This window comes from Amblyomma americanum, chromosome 7 (assembly GCF_052857255.1).
Source record: "Amblyomma americanum isolate KBUSLIRL-KWMA chromosome 7, ASM5285725v1, whole genome shotgun sequence".
Classification (NCBI taxonomy): Eukaryota; Metazoa; Arthropoda; class Arachnida; order Ixodida; family Ixodidae; genus Amblyomma; species Amblyomma americanum.
The window spans coordinates 9,759,986-9,780,694 of NC_135503.1; the positions used below are offsets into that span (position 1 = coordinate 9,759,986).

At 47.2% G+C, this 20,709-nt stretch overlaps 1 protein-coding gene across 1 annotated transcript in view; it reads left to right on the forward strand.

The window, feature by feature from the left end:
- jeb (low-density lipoprotein receptor domain-containing jelly belly protein) overlaps window positions 1–20,387 on the forward strand; it is a 144,811-nt gene extending 124,424 nt beyond the window's left edge. Inside the window, exon 3 of the mRNA XM_077631024.1 lies at window positions 14,144–20,387. Coding sequence (XP_077487150.1) covers window positions 14,144–14,206 — 63 coding nt within the window. The 3' untranslated portion in view covers window positions 14,207–20,387. The remainder of the gene's footprint in view (window positions 1–14,143) is intronic.
- Window positions 20,388–20,709: the final 322 nt, after the last annotated feature.

Here is a 20,709-nt window from a genome sequence, read left to right on the forward strand (position 1 = left end):
AGCCATTCGGCTGGCGCGCTTTTGTCGTTTCAAGACACGCTTTACGAATAAAACGTTCGGCCTGTACGAAAAGTATTGCTTTATTTTTTTTCCCCGACTTCCTGTTTCTTTGCCAAATCTGGCGGGGGCATTTGACTTCACCAATAATCGATGCGGAAGCAATTCCCTCTGCGTACCTACTTCGCGCTCGGTCCTTTTGGTTGTGCGAAATGTCATGTTCACTTTCAGGGTCTCTCTGAGTGCCGAGCGTGCTCTGTAGTCGCGACTTTTCTTGAATTACTGCGTCGCCGACCCAGAAAATCTCGATAAAACTGTCAAATGAAAAACGACTGCAAGAGGGGCTGGCATTCGATGGGTGGTTCAAGCATCTGCGCGTGTCTGTGCTACATGAGGATCCATAGCACACACAATTGAGGGCACACAACACGATCGCTAAGCTTCAATTGTGTGCGCTATGGATCCTCGTGCTGACTACCCACTAGCCCGAACCCTGACACTTCTAAGTCTTTGCTACATCGTCTCCTCCGTCGTGAGAATCCACATTCTGAACCGCAGTTCATTCTTTCTTTAAACTAAAGCTCGCAATGGTGCGTTTTTGTGAAAACCGAAACATATATTTGAAACAATAGCAATTGTGCTTACTTCATGATGGCACAACTGTCAGTAACGTACGTCGTTAACGCTATAGTTTTTCACTGTTGCACAATGTCATCATACCAGAAGGCATATTGACTTCACTACTTAAAAGAGCGGTGTATAGATTTACAATTAGCACCAAAGACGACTAAATCATGCGCCAGGTACTGTAAGCAGTTTTTTTTTATTACAGCTAAACATAGGCACACCAGCTTTCTTTGACACACGGAACAGAAACTAAGTGCGCTGCTCTTCCGAACATAATTCGCATTATCAGCCTCATAAAGTCACCCTTCAAAAAATTTACATTCCCGCTATTTGCTAAACACACTTCCATCCTTGCTGTTTGTAACGTCAGGCAAGAAAGGAGAGTTGGGTACAGAGTCAACAAAGAACTTCACAGAAGAGGCGAAAAGGCAGGAGACACAGAAGACGGAGATTTTCAAACCGGGTCGCTTACGTTCAAAAACGTTCGCGAACAAAGACACACCACGTCGACGACGTTCCCAGCTGCCGGTGTGGTAGCAAACTAGTGTGGGGCTAAGAGTCCAGCCACCAAGCGCCTGGTGCGTTAGCGGCGAGCGCAAAAATGACGAACGAGACGCATCACCACGCCAGCACGCCGTAATCGCGAGCTGGCCCGTCGACAGCGGCAGCGGGCCAGCGGGGGCGCGCTGCGCTAGAATATCTGCGGAAATCCGAGCCATCAATCACCGCAAATCCCGACCCGTGCAAAGTGAAGGAGGGAGGGTTTAGGAGAGAGGGCGGCTCCTTTCACACCTTCTCTCCTCCACCGAGAATGCGGTAGCGTCTCGGCGAGGGCTGCTTTCTTGAGCAGCTAGACCCTGTTACTGCTACTACAACGAGAAAGCTCCGTGCGAGGCTCGGACCACCGTGACGCCATTTCCTGTTCCCCTGAGTGTCACTTCCGGCGAATGAATCATTGCAAGTGTGTAGCAGACTCGGGAAGAAAGAGAGGAAGAGCAGAAGAAAACAAAGTTTCTGGATAGCTCGAGGAAGAACGATGCCTACTTCTTTCTCCTCGCCGATACGCATTGTTGGTGGTTTACTTGCTGGCGGTATGGCGGCGCTCGCGTCGAGACAGAGATGATGATGTCCATAACGACTAGGCTGCGGCGTTGCTGGTAACGATGACGCCAAGCCATCTCGGTGACGAAGGATTCAGAGGATTGGGACATCGTGAGAATGAAAAATTTTCCTCCTGATGATAGCAGCACCGCACGTAGAGGAATTGTGTCACCACACTTTCCCAGTGTAGAAAAGCTGGAGACGACTAAGAATGAACAGCCAAAAAAGTTGCACACCGCTGTTCTCTTCAGGGCGTTCGAAAGCTTCTAGCGGAGTACAGGAGAGGAGGCGAAGTGGCAAAGCATTGTGCAAGAGACGCGTGTGAACCCCTGACAGTCGTGCAAAAAAATACCGCGTGCATAAGCTGAACACAAATTCTCTGCTTAGTGAACCGTTGGCGCAACGGTTGCAGAACACTCCAAGCTCCCACATTTGGCGCATTTACAACCATTGTGTGAGTATGATTTCAGTACAGTGAGTTAAGCTCTTTTTCAGAGAATCTAGATTCTTTTAGCGGTTTTTCCGACGTAAGACGCGTCCCCCCCCCAAAAAAAATCAGTGGAAAGGTCTTTCGGGTTCACTGCCATGCTGTTTCTTTTTTCTTTTCAATTTTTAAACACTTTCTAGAGCTTCGCAAAAATAAATAACGGCAAAGGCGCCACCGGCAGTTGCTCCGCGCGGGTATCAGTGGCTACGGCGTAGCGCGGCTCAGATAAAGTTTACAGGATTAATCCCGGCCGCTGTTAGTCCCGCCGCGGTGGCTCAGTGGTTAGGGCGCTCGACTACTGATCCGGAGTTCCCGGGTTCGAACCCGACCGCGGCGGCTGCGTTTTTATGGAGGAAAAACGCTAAGGCGCCCGTGTGCTGTGCGATGTCAGTGCACGTTAAAGATCCCCAGGTGGTCGAAATTATTCCGGAGCCCTCCACTACGGCACTTCTCTCTTGCTTTCTTCTTTCACTCCCTCCTTTGTCTCTTCCCTTACGGCGCGGTTCAGGTGTCCAACGATATATGAGACAGATACTGCGCCATTTCCTTTCCCCCAAAACCAATTATTATTAATCCCGGCCGCTGCCGGCTCATCGCTGTGGAAGTTAAATGGAATGTTACCGCGAGGCTGAGAATACGGCGCATTAAAGAACACGAGAAAGTAAAACTGATTCGCAGCTCTATTGACTTTACTCCGTGCCTTAAACCCGATATGTAAATTTGTCCTGCAAAAATTCGTTATTGTTATTAATGCGATTACATTAGAAGCTCGATGCTGCCCTAATGCGTCATTGTTCATAAAATTCGCCCATTGGCGAAGCGGAGTGACGTCGCCAGGCAGGAGCATTTACAGCGGCTAGAAGGAAGTTACGTCACCGAATCGGCAGTACCTTCCAGTAAAGGCATCAACACCTGCTAATGCTGTCCCATTGATAGCACATAACGAAATTAGGTGTCTTTGTGATTTTTGTTTCCTGAGAACACGGAATATTGGCCTAGCATTTGTACGCAACGTGCAAGGATACCATGCAATGCTACTTAAACACTTCAAATATCTAAGCCGCGTTATATGGACCAACTTTGATGATTTTTTTTTCCGGCTGGTACACCTATAGTTAAAAGACCTGAGTAAAAAGTCATACAGTTTTTTTTTTTTAACGCTAGACTACAGCCCTCGACACAATGGCCTTGGCTTAGTTTTGAAGCGGTGAGTTCAATTCGATGATTCTCACAGGTGGTCCACACTGTTCCCTAAACTGACAATTTTTCCGCATTACTGCTGCACTGGATCTCGTGTTGCCCACTTCCGTTTTACAAACTGCTGTTGAGAGATGCAACCGCAGTCACCAAAAAAAGAAAAGCTTACGTCCGAAAAAAGCAATTATTCAGAGTACAATAAATAACTACATGCGATACTGCGGCCATTTCGTAGTCATTAACATGATCCCTTCCCTAATGCGTGTGTTAGCTTCCCTAACACACGCCTCGTCTACTAGTGAGAGAAAAAATTATCACAATGATCAGAGAAAAATGGGCACCTTAATACATTAACATGACCCCTACTACATTTGGAGAGTCGCAAATCTGGTTCAAAGCATGCCTTCTAATTTGCCCTTTCGCTGACAACACTGTGCTCAGACTTGCCCAGGCTAGCTCCTCTCTTCCTTCTGTCTTCATCCCACTGAAGATTCGGGGTCATGATCAGTAAATTGACGCGGGAAAGAAAGTATTCATTTTTGCGCAAGAAGAAAACAAAATCCTTTCTCATGGGTGCTACTCAAACAAATCACAGGAGTCACGATGACAGCATTATGGTGTCATGCATTAAGTTTCTGCATGTAATGGCGTGTCGTATGCATTATCTCCCGGGAAACAATCCCGAAAAGATGCTTTACGCAACGACCGGCATGTACAAGGTTTACTTAAAGTCCCTCGATGTTCCCCAACCTGCGGAACTGCAACGTCCAAGCCTCGTGTAAATAAACCATCCTGAGTATACACCATGCGTGCTAAGCATGCAAAAATGTGCTTCTCTGTTGGCGCCCCAAGGACATTGTTTCAGTTCGAGGATGGCGCAACAGCCAGCATGGAGCAACATTTGCAAATATGCGCCTGTTTTTCCCCCTGAACTTTTAGAAACTGTTTCCTCTTCTTATCGAGGCATGAAACGCGGGCTTTTATTTGACTGTTCCTTTGTATTTTTTTCTCTCGTCTTCCCCGCTCGCCTGCAATTAGCCCAAATGAATCTCAGTCGCGAAAAAAAAAGAACAAAAAGAATTCTGGCGCCAAGACTCGGAGTGGGTATGCTTTCGCAACGAGCGCGTTTTAAAAGTGAAATCAGTGTCACTCTCTGTTTTTGTCTTGACGCCGTTCGCTCGAGGCAAGCCACGTGTGAAGCTGTAGAGGATTTCTTTTTCTTCTCTTTTGTTCTTTCATAAAAACCCTCCCGGCCCGGTTTCGAGCGCATATATATCTGGCGCTTCGCAACTCTTGCCGGACACGAAACACGCGGCCGCAGCAGCAGCAGCAACAGCAGCAAGCACCTTATATCGGGGTACAAAAAAGCCCAATTATCGTCGCCGAAACAGTGAGCTTCGCGTATGCATGAAAAATACAAGTGTTGCAAAGCAGCTAGTAGCGGTGACGGGTGGTTGCAGTAAGCTCTCTATAAAATGCAGTCTTTCCCTCTCTCCTTCCTCCCTCCTTCTGGCCCCTCTACACGCCTCCTTTGAGACCTCTGCCCCCCCCCCCCCCCCGACTTCCTTCACTTCCTCCACACCCACTCCAACGCTCGTCTTGAAAACGCGAGCGGGGAGCACCGTTAAGAAAGGTTCTCGTGTCCAGTGTTGCGACGCAACGTGGGCACCGACTCCCCCCGAGGCATGGGTTTAATATACGCGTAAGAAGGCGTTTCAGGGGAAGTTTGTCAGCTTCGCTTAAGCAACGCTGCGAAGCTTCCTTTAATGGAAGCTTCCATATGCCTCCCTTTATTTTTCTTGTTTCCTATTTTTATGTCCACCTTCCACTACTCAACACAGGTTTCCAATTTTTGTTTTGTTTCTTGTTCTTTTTTTGCAATGTGACCATGGGTTGCCTGTGCCACCGACTCAACTCATCACCCCCTGGCACTGAACACTGACATGCATGTCGGCACTTCAGTTAACTTAGCGCCGGCACTCTGTCGTCAAATCGCGTTCCTCGCGTTCATTTTGTTTTTTCGTGAATCTATGCGGTGCGCCGGTCGTTTAACGTCACCTTATGACGTCCCGTGTTGCAATCCTTTTTACGGGCAGCAGCAGCTTCGCCGGGCCCGCCTACTGGCGGCAGCCAAAATGGCTGCCTCGAATCTTTCGTCGCTAAGGACATTCCTTTTTTTTTTTTGCCTTCTTCGCTCAACTTTTCTGAATTAAACTTCCTTCAACACGAAAAGAGCAAGAATAGTGATTTTATGCATGTCATTTATTAATGCTAAACCCGACATACTGACTCCGCCTTGCGAAAGAATTCTCTCCTTAGTGTTCATTCCGCTTTCTCTTCAGTAGCCTTGGTTGAAGGCTACTGTTGAAGACACGCGAGGTATGGCTTCTATTTGAAGCGAGTGCTGCGTTCGTAGGGCAGAGGTTTGGTGCACTGTTTCCGCTCTTCGTGAAACATTACGCAGGACTGGTAACTTATGGAAACAAGAAGGTCGCATGCATGCAGACTGGCTTTCAACTGAAGCGCACCCGATATAGGAAGAAGTAAGTAAGGGACTTCCTGAACCTCCCAAAAATAGGACAGGTTGGTTGACGCATGTGCCTCTGCTCATATTTTATCGATTTCACGAAGTATTAATGACGCCATCTGCAGGAGGTGTCGGCACTAAATGTTCATCTATTCACAAAAAGTCCATTTCATCGAGCTCCTTCAAGAGACTTTTGGGGTGTTCCTTTTTGCCGGGCCACACTGAAGCATTCAGAGACCACACAGAACATTAGTGAGGCTGATGCCGAAGTTGTCGGCTATTGCATACACTCGTTTTGCATTGCATTGCCAGCAGATGGCCCGCCATAGCTCTACTAGATATAAATGTCTGATGAAGACCGTCGTCATTAATTGCGTAGTTGTGATCCTAAAGGTGTGTCGAAGCCACTCATGTAAACATACTAGGAATGCTCATTCACCGTTTTTGAGCGATTACGAATAAGCTGGTAGAGACTGTCTCCAGCCGTCAATGCAGACCGTTTTAGTTCAGTTCGATGTCGTCAAGATATTTGATAAGAAGTCTAGAGGCTAGCTCGCAGTGACAAAAGCGTATCAAACTGACTTACCCAACTCAAATTTACCTCAACGCACGAAGGCATGTAAGGAAGATTGCTTTCCTTAAAACGTGCGTCGCACAAGACACAACTGGAAGGCCTGAAAAAAATTATTTGTATTGTTTCTATTTTGTCATGCATAACTGAACATGTCTATGCGTTCTTACCTCTTCGATTCTGGCGACAATGAGAAAGATAGAGTCTCGCACAGAGAAATATAGAGATAGAAATATTGCTGGAATAGGTGAACATTAACACGAAGATATGAAACAATACCCTTAATCGTCCCTATGTTTTTTTTTCCAAGTTCAATGACCATTTATGTCTATTAGCAGCGGGCTTGCCGCGACACGCGTCGCTATACCGGTTCGGTATTGAGGCTCGCGGCGCCTTTTTAGGCCTCTACAAGCAATGATTTTTCGAAGACGCGCAAAAAAAAAAACTAGAGGTAAGAAAGCTGCTTAACAGTAGGAAAAAAAATTCCTCACGCCATCCGAACCCGCGTGATCTCGAAAAATCTCCGCCTAAATTGAATTATACTATAGAGCCAATAGCCCCACTGTAAGCCGTTGTTCTTGCGAAAGCAGAACCGCCGCATTCCGCAGACATCCAAGCACGCTGATTATTTTTTCAAATCTTTTTTGTCTCTCGCTCTCTCTCTCCCCCTTCACTCTTCCTTCAGAATCCTCCGCTTCGATGACGGTTGAACGAGCGAAACACATCGAAACTTGCAGACGATCTCTATCTCTGCACTCATCTTCTTTAGACTCTTTTCTTGTATTTCTTTTGAACCATGGTGGTGGTGAATGCACCAGTTTCACTCTATTATTCGCGTGCTTCCTATTTTCTCAAGAGAGGGCGCTTCGTGCGCACGCAGCGATCAGTGGCAGCATGCATTTCCTTTGAAGCGTTCCTCTCCTCCTTTAATCTCATTAAAATTGCTTTCTCTCTCTCTCTCTCTCTCTCTCTCTCTCTCTCTCTCTCTCTCTCTCTCTCTCTCTCTCTCTCCGCTCAGCGGTTCGCCCAGAGTACAGAGAGGGAATTATTTTGCAAACGTTCTCTTGCGTCTAGTCTGTGTCTACTTCATTTTTATTTGCCCAACACCTTATTCATTTCGACTCATGCTGATATTTTACGCGAAAACGTAAGGCTCCCGTTTTTCGGAAAATCTGGTGTCGGTGTTGTAGAAGTTGTGGGCAAAAAATATTGATTGGTCGGAAAGGTGGCAACGTCACACGTCGAGGAGCGGATTTAAAAAGTGATAAAAATTATCAAACTGGTGATTATAAGGTCGCAGCATGATTCTAACGACATCAGGATATGCCAGTATATAGTGTGAACTAATTTCGCTGAAAAATGAAACTGAGTTAATTAGTCGGGAGTCGAACCCCTGACCCTTAAGTTGCCAGCCAGACACGCATGCACGTTCCTGCGGCATTTACGCCGTGTTGCCTTTCACATAATGAATCGGATGCTGAAAAGAGGAAACAGTGTACGTGTCAGCGTGGGCGACGGGAGACGCTGAAGAGACGCAGTATCGCTGTCGTCTCATAGCCTTAAAGGCGGAGCTTAAGTGTCCTCCAATATTTTTGTCTCCTCTCCACTTCACCGTACTTCGCGGGTTACCAGCAGTGCAACAGCACTTTTCTGTGAGCCTGATTATGAGAAAAACACTAAGACAAAGGTTTTACAGTAGCTGGAAATTCACTTATAGAAGCTATGAGATATTGAACATAACAACGACCATTATTGTACGCTTCTCATTACTTTGTTACCCCGAACAGTCCGACCGTTACCCCTGGAAACTGCAAAGGACAAAGTTGCGGCGTTGAGGCCACTTGGATATTTAGGCACACACTCGACATGCCTTTTAGCAATTTTTTTTATTTTGTCATGACTTATTCACTTAGTCGGTCTGTCATGTCGTGCATATATATGTGATAATCCGTTAGCCAGTTTAGTCCTCGATTAGAAAAAAGGTTTCAGATAACCAGCTATTTCATCTTTCTTTTAACCGCTTATCCATAGCCGCTTTACACAGCAGAGGAAATATCTGATGCCAAACTCTCTAATTTACTCGGAGCTAATTAAACCATCGATCCGCTCCATGCAAAATTGAAATTTGGGATGCGCAAAGCAGGCGTTTTTTTTTACGTTTTTTAAGTGTAAAACAAAAACCGTCAATGTTATCGCGCACCCTGGCGCCACACAATCAACTAATTATGGTCACAAAACGCGTGTTGTTTATCAATAACAGATGTTGATGCGGTTCACTGCTACCGAAAAGCATTGACGAGATTAGCAAGTGGCCTCAAAAAACACGCTTTTTAACAGCGCAAACGAAGTTCAAGCTGTTCCACTAGTGTCAGTGAAACCGGGACCAGGTGAGCGGTCGCAGTCTTAATGCTAAAACGTCCATTTCAAGCCTCCCTGCCCTCAATTTAATGTGTTTTTTTTTAAGTCCTGTCAATCCCAGAACGCTTGCCAAATGTGACGACAAAATAAAATTGTCTGCCACAACAGAGCAGACTGACGGGCGAGCGCCGACTGACCCTTAAAAGGAGAACGCCTTTGTGCGACGCCACGCTGCACAGATTCCGAACGTAGAGACAAAAACTAAACGACTACTGCCGCTGTTGCTGTGGCTGCACCTCAAGACGACAGCGTTCAGTGCGAAAGGCCCCCTCCTGTGAGCGGGAACGACAAACTGCGCCTGTCTCTTGGTTCTCCTGAAAGCTTTTTTTCTTTGCAAAGCTTGCGAGCTTGTTGGCAAAGCAAACACGCCCATAGACGCGGTCAATTTAATTTTGGTCTCCTTGCCCGTCGTCAACAGATTACTGCCACTTCAACCGCTCTTTCTTTCCTTCTTCTCTCCCTCTTTCGCCTGCCTGTCGGTTTCGCTCTTAAGGCTTCGGAAACGAATCACTCGATGCTTTCGTCGGGTCGGCTGACGCAGTGCTACGTCTTCCAACGCCTTGGAGGGGCAACAACTCAAATTAAATGCATCAAGGAATATTGGCAAATATCCGAAATAAACGCCTCTCCCATTCTGCGCGACCAGACGCAACCTGCCAACATTACTATTTCAGCCAAGTGTGCGGGCTGCGCACACGCCTGTTTCTTGTTTTTTTTTTCTTCCCTCGGCGTCGAGGGGCCTCAGGAGTCCAAAGCAACTTGTTAAGCCAGTAGTCGAGAAAGAAAAAGCCGCTTGTGCTGATTCCAGGCACGTACTAGAACAAGTCTGCAATTTCGGCTGGACGGCCTTTCTGCGCACAATCAAAAAGTTTTTTTTCTTTTATTTATTGAGAAGATGCTGGAAACAAAATGTGGCCAACCTCTCGCAAAGCCTATAGTACCGACTAAACAGCGTTCACTCCCTGTCATCGTACTAAGAATCTCGTTAAGTGATTCCTAACGAGCTGCTTGATAAGATGGAGAAGTGTTCCCAAGCGTGTAAATTTCTTGCGGGCACTTTCACAATCCGGCGGGGCCAAAATTTGCCGAAAGTTCGCCAGCTTACTCGCAATAATGCATGACAGAAGCACGAAAAAAACAAAAATATTCAGGAACACATCACTCTTCATTCGTCGATGTGACCTCTCTCAAATCGTTCAGCAACTGCACAGAAGCGACAAGCTCTTGTTGGCGCATGCAGTCTAAAAGGCGATGCAAGTGTGTGCCAAGCGTGTGGGCACTCCATAATTTTAGTCAAATGAGCGCTGTTTCGTTCTCAGCAAAAATGAGCGTTCGCAAACAAACGCGCACGACCGCTTCCAAACATTTTGTTCCCACCAATGCCGAAACATTTCCAGAAACCAGCGCTCATGTCTAGGCCAAACGCAAAAATAAAAAGTCAGATTGAGCGTTTCAAAACAAAGAGAATTTTATTTACTTTTTTAATTTCATATTTTATGCTCTTTATTGAGAAACCAAACAACGCGGTGGCATTTTTTTTTAGAGCTGCGGCGTTTATACTTTCTAGCAGTCAGTGTTTCCTGCAGATTCACAACAAACGGCGTACGTGTCACTTTTCATACTTTTTTGCTCGTTCAATAGTTTGCTGCCGCGTATCCACGTTTCTTCTGCTTCTGTACATCACAGTTCTCGCGCCAAAACGTTTCTTCTCTGTTTACTGATAGATTCGTTGCCTGTTCCTTGCCTGCACACACTTTTCGATCATTCGAGAAAAACTCGCGGCTTTGTAAACAAGGCGGCGACGCCTGCTTTCTCCTGTCGCCTCGTGTCTTCTGACACACCCTTCGGCACCATTTTGTTTGCACAGACCCTTGACGCTCACAGAAAAGTCGCTGTGTTGTTTTCTCTTTACGTTTCAATTTTTCTTCCCATTTTTATCAATTGAGCGTAAGGCAATAACACTGGTTACCGATGTTATTAACGCGGCTGTGCAAACATTAAGAATACCTTCAACACTTCAACTCAACAGCTTAGTTTACAACTCCTCCCTGACTCCATAATTTGGGATGAAGAAGAGGCGACCTTCTATTGAGATTTCCTCCAGAATTCGCTCTAGTTCGTCGGCGTAAAGCTCTCGGTATATCTGCTAGGCCTTTCATTCACTAGTACCAAACGCTCTAGGTGTAAGCTTTACGATACACCCTGCATTCGCTTTCTGTTACGTTCAAATACAACCTCTCCTTTCTCCACTGTGGGAAGGCCTAGTGTTTATTAGTTTCTTGGGACAGTGTAGCTTTGCTTCAAAAGCTGCTATCATTGCCGTCGCCACACGTGACCTACTAAATGTTTAAGGGTGCCTCGCTTATCGAGGCGCTCTAACGCACGTCACTGCCGACTTATTGAAAATACATACTCGGCCTTTATCCCGCATCCCTCAGAACCATAGGTCTCTTAATTCCCGACACAAAGACCGCAAGTCTCATTTTCTATCGTCGCTACGAGCTGCTAGCCGTCCTTTTCTGCCGATTACGCAGGTCAGCCGAGCATATCGTCTTCATCGTAATGACCGCGTGAATTATTGGGGAAGTACACCGGACGGCCGCAAACCTGTGGCCGAACCCAGAGGCTACCCCGGCGTGCGATTGGCTAGCGGCTCGATTACAGTGAGATCGGGCACCGCGACATTTGACGTCACAAGGGTGAGCCAATTACGAGTCCGTCCCACCCCGAAACAACTTGACGTTGCATTGGCTGATTCACCGACACCCGCTGCGCCATCGACAACGCTTCCGCGCACATCTAAACGAGACAGTGCGTTCTGCTTTCAGATTGTCCCTCTTTCGAGGCGCCTGTGGAACGCGCCAATCTTTTATTTATCATCGTCTTCCCATCGTTTACGTTCTTCTCCCAGCATTCTTGCTCTGATTATTTCCGCTGACATTTCCGATAATTCAGCGCTCTGTTCCTCCCCTTTGCCCGCGTCTTCCTCGCTTGTTACCAAATTCCTCGTCCCGAGCCTTGTTTACTTTCAACGCCCTGCAGCAGCAAGCGCACCTCGTTCGGAGCGCAATCATTCAGCGACAAAGCATCACGCGCGATGGCATTTTCGGGCAACAAGTACACGAAGACGGTAAGAAACAAACTAAAATTATCGAGGGCAGCGTCCAATGATTCCCAAAGCGAAAGAAGGGAATAAAAAATGGAGTTAAAAATAAAATTCCGCCAGCGTGTAAATAAATCTAATCTCTTTCTCCGAGTTCCGTCCTGCTGAAAAAACTCTCCTCGGAGAGAGACAACGAGGCAAAAGAAAGAACAGAAGAGATCTCATCCTCCTCGTTGATGCCTTTTTTTCCTGGGCGATGCGAATTCTCGTCGTTCTCGTTCATCTCAATCCCGCGAGACGCTGCATTCCCTTAACGGTGAATACAAATTAGCATTGACCATGGAATGCACTCTGCGCACTTAACAACAGGCGGACCGAAACGCAAGCCTCGTTTTATAAACAGCGTGCCTCTTGCGTGACTCCAGCTGCCGGGAGAATACTCTCAATCTATTCTGTGCTAACGAATAAATACTCTGTTCAGATTGTGTTATTCTCTATCGGCAAGCTTGCAGGTAGTCTGGAATCTTGGCAACGGCCAAGAATTTAATAGTTTGGCACACGCAAGAAGTAATTTAATTGTTGATGAACAACTGGTGTGTGTGCGTGCGTGCGTGCGTGCGTGCGTGCGGGCGGGCGGGCGGGCGGGCGGGCGGGCGTGCGTGCGTGCGTGCGTGCGTGCGGGCGGGGGGCGTGCGTGCGTGCGTGCGTGAGTGATTGAGTGAGTGAGTGATTGAGTGAGTGAGTGAGTGAGTGAGTGAGTGAGTGAGTGAGTGAGTGAGTGAGTGAGTGAGTGAGTGAGTGAGTGAGTGAGTGAGTGAGTGAGTGAGTGAGTGAGTGAGTGAGTGAGTGAGTGAGTGAGTGAGTGAGAAAACGAGCGAGCGAACATCATGATATTGCCCCCTAGTCACTTGTGCGTCATTGAAGGTATGTTCTTTTGATATGTACAGTTTAGTCGAGCTTTTAGAACAACTAATTGCAGTCTGAATTTCCCATTTGAGTTTTCGTAACAGAGGACCCATCTGTTAACCAATATTTCCAACTAGTTTGCAATGAACAAACAGTATGAAGAAATTTGTTTACTCCAGCGTTTGCTTTTTGAACAAAGGAAATGGTTAAACCTCTTCATGCACGAGTTTAATCAGGCAGTTCATTTTCCATTGTCTTCTTTGCCATTGTGATGGCATATTATGCTTTGGCGCAGTGAAACTGTTCGGCACGCGCTGGCCTTCTTCAAAAGAATTCATTGTTCAGCCCCAACGTGCGCAGTTTCAATTCATTACCAGCTTCTTACGCGCACCGCTCACTCGTCCTCAGGGATTTTAAAGGCGCAACCATCGAAAAATGAGCGCAAACCCCCAAAGCAGCCTACAGTGCCGTCTCCCTTACTGACATAGTTTATCATCATTTTGATCTCGACAAAGCAGATTCTCAAATGAGAACGTATGGCCCATTTGTTCCTGGCATTCATAAAACGAATGTTCGGCGAGCATTTACATAACGATGTAATGCAAAGTACCCTTGGACTAATTTTCTTTTTTCTTCGCTTTATTATTAGGACGAGTTTTATGATCTCGGAGCCGGGGGGGTTCTCTCACATACATTAATATATACGTTCAGCAGCGCTCTCTCTTCTTTCGGATGGGAAAAATGTTCTTCCTTCGCCAAGACGTTCGCATCCCTTCGGGCGACCGAGACCGTCTTACTCAGAAGTGAAAAAGTGCCGGAACTGCAGAATTGCTGGGCTGCTCGGTACGTGCCACTCATACACGGCTATGAATGTAAACGACACTGTTTCCCCCTCAGAAAGATCCTTAGGCGACGGGAAAACCATTAGTATTTCTGTACGTTGTTCTCTCGAGGTTAGTGAATAAGTCTCTTTTCAAATTACGCCAAAGGGTTCGCCGGCTAGAAGCAGCCTGTGCAACGTAGTGCTTATTGAACCAAATCTACGAGACAGTGAAACCATTTGAGGCTTTGCTTTTTTTTTCCGCCGTACTTTGCGAGAATTTTTCAGGTTGATGCAAAGCAAAAAAGGGGGAATCGCTTTCACTAAATTTGCTTGTGCTTTCTTCTTCCTTCCCCTCCCTTCTTGTCTTGACCTCTGACCCCTCGCAGACAAAGGCTCACCTGGACGTGCTAGCCGACGCGCTGCTAAGGTGGGCCCGGGGCCGCTACTGAACACGGCGCCTCAACTACGAGGGGGCCGACACGAGGTCAAAGGTCAAGGTCGCGTCTGGAGAGGCCACGGCAGGCGGAAGGGGGCCGGAGCCTCGTCGCCTCTCCGGATTCGAGCTTTCCGCCGTCGCCGCACCAGAGTGAAAAACCGCGGCCGTTCACGTCCGCCGCCAGCAGTTTCGTCATTCTTCCGGCGAACAACGTCCCGACCCAGCGACGACGTCCTGGAGAAGACACCGAGGATCCACTCCTTCGCGAGCCGCTGACGGGACCATGCAGCGCCCCTCTCCACCGGCCTTTCCCTCTCTCTCTCTTTCCTCTCTCAATGGCCCTGGCCCTGAGACGAAAAGAAACATGTCGCGCGTGTGTGCGCCAGCTCATCGCTGTAATATATTCAGCTTCAGGTTTGGGAATTCGTACTGCTCCCCTCCTGTTGCCTAAATTACGCAGAAGCTATCTTTCGTTCTTTGTCCTGCTGTTTGTGCCGATTTGCGATTTGTTTCCCCAGTGTTTAATAATTTCTGTTCACGCATTGCCAGCGACACGCTCAATTTTAAAAAAAAATTACTCAATTAGTGGTGATATGAAATTGTGAACAAAGCAGAGCGTGAAGCGTCACCCAATAGGCGTCGGCGCTGAATTTTCGGTTCTAAAATAAAGCTAAAATGACGTGATCAGGTATTTTTCTTTTCACTTTCTTCAAGTTCCCTGTGTTAATTAATCGCCGAAATGTCAAAGTTTGCCCCCAACAACGCTCTTTCGTACCACGGATTCCAGTGGTAACTTCTGTGCTCGGTGGCCAGCTTTGCGCAGCCAGGGCGGTACAAGGAAAAACCGGGAGAACAGAGAATAAAATAACGCTTCCGAAAACTGAAATTTGTAAACGAAGCCTTAGTGTCACGTTTTGCTTCCGATAGATTATCTGTTCTGCAGCTCAGGTGTGCACCGCAGGCACTGCCTTACCGTGTATTCAGGAGCATCGTTATAATCTGGTCTTCGCAGCTACCTGAATGGTAATCAAGTTCTTTAAAAAAAATGAAAAAGCTAATGTCACTGCGGTTGTTCACACAAGCTTGACCTTCATGCCCAAGTCTGTGTAAAAGCGCTTTCATCAACCGCGCCACGGAAATTGCATTTGGAGAATGTGTAGAAATGTGATTTATCACTAAGCAGGGAGATACTGCACGCCATTCTGGAACTGACGCCATATGCTCTGCTTGCTTGCCCTTGAGGGTTGCCTCTATCATTTGCGGTTGCCTTAGAGTCCATGGGCGTTTGATTAGACATTTCAACTTTTTACTTTTACGCCCTTTTCTTTTCCTGACCTGTTCTTTACATAGCTAAGAGTAATATGTTAGACATGGGTTAAACGAAAGTTTTCTAAAGCATGACATTATTTTTTCGCAATTCAAGCGGCAGGGTTTTTTTCGGATGTGATACACACATGCGTATTTCTTTTTGAATGTCGCAAGCTACTTTGTTTCGTTTTTGACACGCTTGACCCAAAATTCGGGGAATTCAAATCACCATTTCAAGTGTTGAAGGCCCGTATATTTCCGCGCACTTCGATTAACTGAACAGTCGTCAGCTCCGTCACCTGCCGCTAAGTGCAGCTTTGCTCCCTCGAGCACATAACAAATTGTCCAGACTCATTTAACGCCGGTTCAACAAAGTGAAACTTGCAACATGCCTTACATGTGCTCGTGAAAAATACATATTTTTGTGTAGCAAGTGGCAGATCCCCGAGAACTTACACGAGTGACGGGTTGCACCGTGCAAAGCAGTTCTTCTAAATTTAGGCTGCTGCATGCCAACCCACTGGTTCTTCCCGAATAAATTAAGCTATTTTCCCATAGGTTTGTTTTTAAGCTAATAACCAATTCTTCGATCAAGACTTCCTTGCACCCGTTTCTAAGAGCAATTCCGCACGCAAATACACGCACAAGAATTATTTTTGTCTGTTTGGTTTTGTTTGTGTTTGTTTGGGAAGCCAGAGCGAGGAGCCACCTTCAGGCACACCACAACGGGACTAAAATCGCTGGCTTTACTTCAGGAGCAAGCCTTGAAACGAGCGTCTACTTTCGGAAAGGAAGGGCATCGCGCCGCCGTCTCTAATCCCGCTAAATAAGAGCGAATGGGGAAGAGAGAGAAACATAGAGAAAGAAAACGCCCTTAGTACAACACCAAGTCTCGAGTTAAGAATCCAGAGAAATAAGGGCACCACCTCCAATGGAGCATAAATATTGGGCTGCCGCCTGGTTCGGATGCGGCCCGCATCGACCTGTGTCGTCGTTGGCAGATCGCTCGCGTCACCCCCCCCCCCCTTTTCCCTTTCCCCCAACAAGCGAGCGGAGCTGAGAGGAGCGAAGTGGCGGCTATTCTAGGCATTCCAATGCTGCTCGAGTTCTGTATACTGCGTTCCACCGCGTGTGAAACTACCTTCTTCTTTCTTTCCCTTCCTGTATCCTTCCTTCCAAAACCCTTGAAAGAAAGCGAAAGATGAACTCGTCGTCGACAATCCGAGCTGCGCCGCCGCCGTTCTGTGGTCCGTTTCTTTGTCTCGTGCGTGGTTGAGCTTATTTTTCTACTCTGGTCGCGTGTGTTACCTCGTCTGCGTGAAATGAATGGAGAGAAAGAAAAAAAAAAGGACACTCTCAATGGGAAAGAAACCGAGGTAGTCTCCCTACTCCCTTACACAGGTCGGAAGTCACCGGGAACAAAATAGAGCACCCATAGCCGGTAACCTAAGCCATTATTTACATTTCACATAGACCAAAGGTCCTGATGGTTTCCAGTTCTCATAGCAAACGGCAAAATCTGGAATGCAGAAAAGAATCAGCGCAAAACTGGCAGTTACTGAACAGAATCTCGCGCAGTGAGCAGGGGATAAAAGATTAGACTGCCTGCCGCCAAAAAGGCGGCAGGCAGATTTTCAGGAGTCAATTGTGGTGGAAACCTACTCGGTGCTGTCAACCGCCGAGGCACCTGAAGCTCTCTATCGGAGTGTTAATGTTTCGTCGAGACTTGATACAAAGCCGGACTAGCTTGAAAACACCTTGCTTCCATTTTTCTGCCCGGTGACTCTCCCGACTGCTACCAGTACAGCCCCGCCTACAGAAAAACCCCAAGTCGTTTCCCGACATCCTCTGCCCGCCCCACACTCGAAATGACCGTCCGCGAATGGCGTTTCGCGGAAGCCCCCATGTGTTCAGCTCCTCATATCCGCCACGGCCCACGCACCGAGCTTTTCATAGCTAGCCACGACAGCCCGTCCTTTCGAGAGAGTTTGTTTTTTTAAACCCCGTGTGGCGTTGTCTCCGACACATGCAACTTTTCCCGCCCAGCACGTATCTTTGTCTCCTCTTCCTTGCTTTTGCCATAGTTGAGACCAAACGTGTGAACCCACGGACAGCTGTCGTCGGGTCTGGCAGTCCTTAGAGTGTCTGCTAACCTCCGATGGCCGCATCCTCAATTAAACCAGCGGAAAGAAGGCGGGGGTTGCTCGTCGCGACAACACTTGCCAATTCCCCTTGCTGGCTTTTGCAGGTCTCCGCCAGTTTATCGTTTCCAATCGTCCCATTGCATGTGAAAATACGAAGCTAAAACGCTATTCGAAGCAGCAGTGAAGCAGTTGTAGTCTCTCGGCAACTAAAAGTGATCAGCCTGCATGCTTTGCCTTTACACACTACGACTATGTAGCAAAGGAACCCCAAAAGTTATGCGTTTTGCTTCTGCTTCTGAAGATCGCCACGCAGGTTTTCTTGGTTGGAAATGTTGGCAGCTTTCGCAGTCATGCGTGAACTCTTTCAGGTCGATGAAATACCGTATAAAAGCTTTCATTCCTCGATGTATATGCCTCACCTGCGTTTTATTTCCTCCTCCTTCTCGCAGTCATCCGTCGTCTCTCCGTTGCGTTGGTCAGTCTTACATGTAAATACGTATGCAATACATGCGGGTTGTGCAAACTACGCTCTTGTACATGTCTGTACACAGATGAGTCTATATACAAACATATATAAATATATATAGATAAATATATGTATACATACTTATGTCCCACACAGTCGACCTAAAACGGACGCGCCACTCACACTGTACGGACAAAAGTAAAGAAAAACAGTGATTTTCGAAAGAGCGTTCCGTGGCCCCATCTGGTGACAAGTTCGTCGTTCCGATGCAGACAATTCGGCGGCTTCGCAGGCGCGCATTAAATCACTCGTTCTCTGACACTCTTCGGCGACCCACATTTGTGTCGACGGAACGCAGTTACACCGTGAGATGTTGTCTAGACCACCGCGATGCTTCTTTTCGGCTTTCTATTTAGACATAAGTTCACAGGGAATCAAAAACAAACCAGAACGTGCGCAGTCGAAACAAATGTGATACAGTTACCAGAAGGCCCTAACTGAAATCTAGCCTGTATGGAATACTCAATTACCGACGCAAGCTCGACAAAGTGGATGGCTTCGACAAACTTCGTCGAACGATCGAAAACGAGTTTATTATGTATGCTTAGAGAAAGCAAGTCTACACCCGATCTTCTTTTTTCTGTGATCACTGGTTGCAAGTCATACACATTGGTCTCGTTATCAAGAACGCCGTTAAGTATGCAAATATGACGCACCGTAGAACAATTTCCGTTGTGTGTACGCAGGCAGTGCTGTTAAGGAAAACATGTAATGTGCCAGTCCGACCCACGTTGCTTTTAATGTTAAAGATCCGCTTACATCGCCAACCACAGCAACTGAGCGAACTAGCTCAGAAGTGTCAGGAACCTGTACAAAAAAAAAAGAGAAACACGAAGAGGCAGCTCATCTGTAGCTCCGTGCGATAAAGGCACATGTGTGTATGTGTGGATAAGCAGGTTACATGGTAGGCTGCTCTCTATAGGCTTCGCTTGAGCAGAAAAATCCTGAGAGCTCTCTGTTCATGGTGTCCCGATGATGAACAGAAAGAAAATAAAACCGCGCCAATTTTCAAGGCACGGGATATATACATAATATATTTTACATCGCGCACAATGCTCTGCCGAGCTCGTAAAAGGAAAAAAAACCGCTTCCGCCTAGAAGCGGTGCCTGTAATTTGCTGCTGCAAGCTCGTGCGCCGTTGGCCTGCTGACATACAAGGCGGGCCGAGAACTCGGAAAAAAAACTGTGTCCACAACTGTGTTCAAGAGTTACTACTTGTCAGACGCATATAGATGGCGCAACGTGCGTTCCAAGCTCGACCGAGCTGCCCTCGTTCTTTTTTTTTCTTCTTCGTTCTATCTCCGGCGTGTTCCACAACCCCGTCCCATTCCGAGAAGGACAGACTTTGCATGTGGTTCTCCTCAACGCAGAGAAAATGGGTCAGAGACAGTAGGTGTGTGTTGTCCGCGGCGCGCGATATGTTCTTTCGTAACGTCCAAGGGGCGACGCTGAAAGAGCTATTTTCTTATGGTGTACACTATAGCTTGAACTCCCAGTGTCAAATCGTCTATACTGGCGGTTCTCTCAGTAGCCACGAACAGGACGTCTGTACACGTAGAAGTAGATCTGTCCCCTAAAAAGCCTGCAAAGCAAGACCAAACGAAATAAGGGGGAGAACGGGTGCTTAAACACCGTCAGCGGGATCTCGGGTCAAACTTAGCGCTATGCTACGAGTTGACGCAAGCGGTGCTGAAGCTGGGAGACAAAAACAAATGCTGCTTGGTATTGTCGTTTCTCTTCCCTACTACGCACAAGACTTTGATGTCGTCATTGTCGGTTATGTTCAAAACAAACGCATCAACAGTTTTGGTTACCTTCGAAGCAACCTTGCGTGCAAATGTATTAAGCCCCACAATCGATAATGCTGAGTCATGAACCCTACAGTGCATAAACTAAAAGCGATGAGAAATATGGAGCCTGTTTTGTTTAAATCTAACCTTCCGTGGAGCTGGCCTGACCATTCGTTCAGCACACACTATCAAAAACCGCTCAAAATTACGCAATGGTGGACATTTGCGACTGTCGACATTCTAAGAGTTTGGTTGAGCGCACGCAGGACTTGTAGATTCTTTGTCTTTCATTGGTCGATGACTGAGAGGAGGTTTCGCAGCGTTTGCAGCGGGCCTCTATGATTATGAGCTGAGCACTGTCCTGTTTTGATTTCCGCGTCGCCAACGGTATCTCCGTTTATTGGTGCCAAGTGGCGCCCTCATTCAAAAGAAATAAAAAGAGAACACGGAGCACCGGAAAGCTAATCTTTAAGTGCCACATGAGCCGACGTCCGCCCAACATTTTGCGCCCTCCAAAAAGCGGTTTGTCACGTCACATCTGGCACGCCACACAGCGGCCTTGAGACGCATCGAGACGTCGAATCCTCGATCGTCAGGCATACCGGGAAACCTATTGAGCGAAGATTGCTCGTTTGTGTGCGACGGAGTTGCTTTGGGAAGCGCTATTTTCGAGCTAGAGTTTCCCGAGTGCCATGGGTCCACAGGCGTGTATTTCAATCTCCAATCGCAGTAGCAGCGCGGCGCGTAT